The sequence below is a fragment of the Chlamydotis macqueenii genome, chromosome 14 (assembly GCF_036417535.1).
Source record: "Chlamydotis macqueenii isolate bChlMac1 chromosome 14, bChlMac1.mat, whole genome shotgun sequence".
Taxonomy (NCBI): Eukaryota; Metazoa; Chordata; class Aves; order Otidiformes; family Otididae; genus Chlamydotis; species Chlamydotis macqueenii.
Window position 1 is genome coordinate 299,652 of NC_141569.1, and position 6,200 is coordinate 305,851.

General features: G+C 40.1%; 1 protein-coding gene across 1 annotated transcript; it reads left to right on the forward strand.

Annotated features, from left to right (window-relative positions):
* Positions 1–1,294: 1,294 nt before the first annotated feature.
* Positions 1,295–3,444, forward strand: FOXI1 (forkhead box I1). The gene is made up of 2 exons (XM_010128224.1): positions 1,295–1,868; positions 2,891–3,444. The coding sequence occupies exons 1-2, from the start codon at positions 1,295–1,297 to the stop codon at positions 3,442–3,444; spliced, it is 1,128 nt and encodes a 375-aa protein (XP_010126526.1).
* The last annotated feature ends 2,756 nt before the right edge of the window (positions 3,445–6,200 follow it).

Below are 6,200 nucleotides of genomic sequence, written 5' to 3' on the forward strand. Positions count from 1 at the left end.
AATTCAAATCTACAGGTCAAAACTCATGTTTCTGCAGAAATTATAGGACTAGAGACATCTTAAAGGCCTTGTCATACCAAGACTTTCTTTAATTCTATAGGTTATGAAGGCTAAGTCAAGTTCCAAATGTATGTATGTGCCTGAAATGTAAAAAAACAAAAAAATATGCAAATATCACTTCTGAAGGGAATTGCAATTATGCTTTTAACTACAGCGCAGTCTTTTATGGAATGACAGTCATACGAGCTGTCCTCATTCTGAGACGGGTGTTGGTGAGGTTGCAGCTCTGCTTTTTCCTCCTTTGAAAGTGCAGGGTGCCATGCAAGGCAGTAAGTATTTTTCCAAGTCATAAAAGGGCTAGAGGTTTTTCCTTGTTACTTAATTTTAAGGAATCAACTTCTGTCTTTATTATGCTTCAATAAATTAAGTTATTGGAAATTAGCTGAAAAGAGCTGTGCTGAACACTGCCTCTTTCCTGTTTGGAAATTCTGCTAAGAGGTTTTATGAGCTCTAGGCACCAATCCTGCAGCAAAGAGGAAGTAGCAAATAATTATTTCCCATCTCAGTTCACCAATTTAAGCTCGAAAGAAAGGTTTGATTATTAAGCTTGAGATTTTTTTCTCACAAGATTAATCCTTACTTTAGGGAGTAATTCCATTTATATCAGTAAGATTACTTGCGTGAGTAACCAGCTACAGGATTTGGTTGTAGTACTGTGATTGCCTAGGGCGAAGTACAAGCAACTCTGCAATTAAAATTGCAGAAAGAAAAGGAGCTCTGACCTTTTTTTTTTCTTCTCTTTTTTTTTTTTAAGTATATATACACCTACTGTTTCATTGACAAGTGACAATGGCTTTTGCATTCTGAGGTGTTACTAGCAGCAGCACAAAATGTCTTTTCTTTAAAAGGAAAAAAATACTAAATGCTAAAGCTTCCTTGTGAAAGGTAGAAAGAGGAGGATCTCTGATTAGGGGATTTAACTTCACGGCACCTTAGGCTTTCTTTATGTACATCACATTAGTGGAAAATTCCTTCATTCATTTAAGAAGATAAACAGTTGTAACTTTCATGTTTGGTTGATGTGACATCAATGACTGGCTGGGGCTGCCAGCATTCCAAAAAGGATATCGTCCTCATCTGCAGCCACTCAGGACTGTGGGGTGGAGCCTGCAGAACAAGCAGAAACGTTTACAGGTGCATAAGTAGGTAGGGAAGGGCACAGGTGATGCACCTGTCTCAGGAAAGGAGCACTAGCACAGGTGTGTCAAAGCTTATCAGCTGCCTGTCTTAGAGCATGAGCTCCTTTGATCCACAAACACACTCTCCACCACGCTGCAGCCCACAATTTCCAAATATTGGTCAAGAACCTCCAGAGATGAGTATCTACTATGAGAACTTTTTCCATCCACAGAATATCCCCAGTCCACAGCGACCGAGCACCTTTGAGACGACGGATTACAATGCCACTCCCAATCCTTACCTCTGGCTAAATGGACCTTCCATCACCCCACCACCATATCTCCCAGGATCCAATGCCAGTCCCTTCATTCCTCAGTCTTACGGGATGCAAAGGCAGCTTTTGCCTAACATGCACGGCTTGGGAGGAACTGACCTTGGCTGGCTTCCTCTCCCATCCCAAGAAGAGCTTATGAAGCTGGTTAGACCACCTTACTCCTACTCTGCGCTTATTGCCATGGCTATCCATGGAGCACCCGAAAAGAGGCTGACTCTGAGTCAGATCTACCAGTATGTGGCCGACAACTTCCCGTTTTATAACAAAAGCAAAGCTGGCTGGCAGAACTCCATACGGCACAACTTGTCTCTCAACGACTGCTTCAAGAAGGTGCCCCGAGATGAAGATGATCCAGGTATAGCTCTCTCCCCCTCTTTTTCCTCCCCTCTAATTAACCTGATTAATTTTAAAATACCTTGTAAAGAGACCTAATAGCCTAGATACTGGATATAGGCATAGTAGCTCTTCTGTTTTCATAGGTCTGAACTAGAAGGCAAGTATGCATAGCTGAGATCTGAATCAGAGTTGCTATTACATCTCTGCAGGGAAGTGGATTCTCTGCTGCTCTAGGTTTTCCTGAGAAATGACCAATGTGCTGAGCTTGAGGTTCAGCAAGCCCAGAGCAGCCTAACTAAGCAAGTCACATTCAAAACCCACTTGGTGTAATGCATGTGACTATGTCAAACTTGATTGGGAATTAATGGAAAGGGGATAAGGCAAACTCAGATTTTTCAAAGAAATCCAGTAGCTTTAGGGAGTCAACAATAATTCTCAAGAGGAGTGCAGGCGGCTTTTATTTCGTTTGTCTCAAATAGCGCTTTTCTTGGAATCACACCTCTGCTGTTTCCAACCTCCTGGCTGATAAGCTGTCAGATAGCTCCTTAATTTATTGTTTTCTATCAATAGCTGTTTAGAACTATTTGGAACATTTAAAAGCCATTCAATTATGCTGCCACAAAGGGCCAAAAATCTGGTTCTGTCTTGTTAGAAATCTATCCTTCCCTACTGAATCTAGAGAACCAGCTGAGTATGGCATTTGATGACTCTCTGCTGTAAACTCAGAGGACCAGCCATATACTGAAAAGCTCCTTCCCTCCCCAAGAAAACAGAACAAACCAAAAAGCCCTCCCAGTACCTCTGCTTGTAGTTTTACCTGTGTAAAGAGTCAGGGCTAAAGGATGCAGCCCAAAACTTTACACTTTTCTTTTTTTTTTCCTGAATTCAACATACTTCTGCTTTTATGTGATTAAAATACTTTTTTTTTTCTCATGCAATTGTTCTGTTTCTGTGAAATGAGAGAAACATCGTAAAGCCCTAGATGACTGCTGTTGTGTGCATATTTTTAAATTAAAAAGGTGCTTTTGTCCCCTTTGACAGGAAAAGGGAATTACTGGACTCTGGACCCAAACTGTGAAAAGATGTTTGACAATGGAAACTTTCGCAGGAAGAGGAAAAGGAAGTCTGACATTGGGGCTAGTGCTGCCACTCTTGCATCTGAGAAATCGGAGGATAGTGCCTTGACTGGCAGCCCAAAAGCTGTAGAGCATCAGGATATCTTGGAAAACTCATCACCTGGGACTGATAATTCACCTGAGAAAGGATCTCCACCTCCATCTTCCAGTAGCCCGTGCCTCAGTAACTTCCTCTCCAGTATGACTGCGTATGTTAACGGCTCTAACTCAGTGGGCCGCTCAGTGCCTTTGGGACTCAACTCTGAACCCATTGACAAAATGGGACAGAATGTGGTAGGCTTTAATTCCTACTCTCCACTCTCTAATATCCCCACTCATGGTGTGGGAGACTGGTCCAATTCTATGCCTTCTAGCCACCTTGGCTACAGCAACTCTGTGCTCAACCAGTTTAACACCCATTTTTACAGCAGTATCAGCACAAATAACACGCTGTATTCCAGGGAAGGAACAGAGGTTTAAATGAAGGATTCTAAGACACCAAAGCATAACTTTTTATGAGATGAAATGATCTGTGGGCAGATGATTTATGTTAGCCTGTTGTCTCTGGGACCCACACTGCATCCTACCTTCTGACCACCCCAAACTTCTTACCCATTATACTTATTCATATCACAAACACTCCACATTTGGCAGCTCCACATAAAAGATCAGGGTTCATAACATCAAGAGTAGTGAAGAGCTCTCCTGAGCAACACTGCACTCGTGTTGCTGCCAACCATGGTCCTCCACAGACATCCTTGAGAAGTTACTTTTTCCCTTAGGCTTGAAGCTTTTTCTAGCATGGTACTAGTATTGCTGTGCTTTTAAAGTGCTAATAGAAATGTGGTTATAACTCTAAATATTCTCTGTGGTGATATAGGCTGCCAGTTCTAATGCTTATTAAGTTCTTATTTGGCCAAAGCTGTTCTGAGACATCTATAATAAAAATACCGTATAGCGAGTAACAAACAAGACTTGAATAGTGAGTACTGTCTGTGGTTTTCTCTAACACCAGTGCATACATTGACTAAATTTCTATCCCCTTTCAACTCCAAGAGGAATGTGGCTGTGGAGCAAGCTAGCATCATCATGGATATGACAGTCATTTTGAAACTGAAGGGAAGCGCAACAAAATATAATGGAATTGTCTTCAACTGGTGCACTTGGATCTTAATGTTTTCAATTCTAATTACAGGGTCAATTTTTTTTTTTTTGTCTTACACATATCTATTCACATAAGGAAAACAAAATCTGTCCTGAAAAAATATATATATTTAATAAATATGTTTTCTAAGAAGAAAACAAATCTATTCTATCTTAATGTTCTACATTAATAATTTCTACTGAGTAAAGAATTTTAATATGGGAGAGTGGGGAGGGAGGAAGAAAGAGGAGACAGAAAGTTTAACTGTCTCCGAGTTTCAGTTCCAAAGGCTGGATCTTTCAAAGTACCAATTGCAGATATTGTTAAAAGTCCCTGTAGTGTTTGGTTTTGTTTTTTTTTTTTTTTTTTCATTTTGTAAAAGACCATGCTGTTTGTCCTTGTGTAAATATTAGAAATAATACTTATTTTTCCTACACTCTACTGCAGCTACAAACAAAATTGCAAAATGTATATGAAGTTTTTTCAAGCCAAGACTCGAATGAAGTTCCATATTTATGTAGGAGTAGTAACTCAAACTGGATAGCCTGCAGCATACATAGACAGCAAGTTTAACTGTTCCCATCTGGACACTGACTAGACTTTTGGAATAACAGAAAATATATTAATGCATTGTAATAGATAGCATTTTGTCTTGAATTTTTTTTGGTTTTTAACTCTGCATGGGTATAGTTTTGTTACAGGCCGCACCAGAGGCATTTTTAATAAAGCATTTGTGTAGAAGTGTGTGTACCTGTGTGTGTGTGTACTGTATTACTTATGTCTTTAAAAGTCTCCTTAACAGTTTGACTTGAGCAATTTGCCTGAGGAAAGAGCAGTATAATAGTCACAGAAGGTCAGAGACTGAGATAGTGTATGTCTAGGCAATCAAAACTTGCATGCCTGAGGAATATAATTGGCTGCTATTATGCAAAATACTATCACTAAATACAAATCATCCTTAGCATTTCCCTGCTGGAGCTAAGTGGTGCCGATCATTTAAAATTTCAGACACCAGGCTATATTTTCACATGCTAATTGGCCAATATGACTGCAGTCTTTTCTGCATTCTTGCTTATTATTTTATTTTTTTTATGTTTAAATTTTTCCACTATCAAGGATGGCCTTACTAGTCATAGTTTTGTACCCATCATGAGATGTTCTCACTTGGAAGCTGAAACCTACCTACATTACTAACGTTGTTGCTGAAGAAAAAAATAAAGTTACCTTCTGGTGGTGTCCTTCTGCCATGACTGTAAGTTTCTATGAAGTCAGGCACATGCTGAGGCCGAGCTTCTGCCCTCAGAATTTTACAGCCCTTCCAAGAATCTCAGCCCAGTAGGTGGGCCTTAATATGCTCTGCAACTCAGTAGCTGGCAGTGTTTGTTAGAGAGAGACTTGCTCATACAACAACTGAGAAATGCATTCAGTCAGTGCTGTTATGTCTTGGATTCAGCAGACGCGTAACAAATTGCCCAGAAATATAGTTCCTATGGAGTATATAGTTCACAAAACTGAAAGGAAAATGGTTTCTTTACTGCTGAAGTGCAAAATGTTCCACTGTGGACTTACAGCGCAAAACTGTGGGGAAAAATAAGATGCAAATTATGCTGAGAATGATGTTGCTGAACAACAGCAGACAGTAAAAAGCAACTCCTCCATTACTCTGTTTTGTTTGACTCTCCTAGTTCCCACTCGCATCCCTATAGGTATGCAAAAGGACAAGAGTTTATGCCTCATTGCTTCCCAGATGCTGTCAACCAAATATCACTTTTGGCTTATGGGCAATGAGGAAGTGCTGCCAACATGCCAGTTCTTCACAGACAAAGGTATATTTTCCAGTAGATTCCCTGATCACAGAGATTTCAGTTCCCCTGCGACCATTCAGCTGGCTTGAGAAATCAGCTCAGTTGATGAAGCTGCTGTTCAAGGAGTGGAAAGATGATTGCATGGAATGTCATCCTATTTCTCCTCAAAACATAACTACTGTGTAACAAAACAGATTAGGAGCACTCTTCTTCATCTGTATTTTTGTGTTTTTCAGAGAGAATTTGCTTTAATAACCAGCCATATTGAGACATTCCTGGAGCTATTG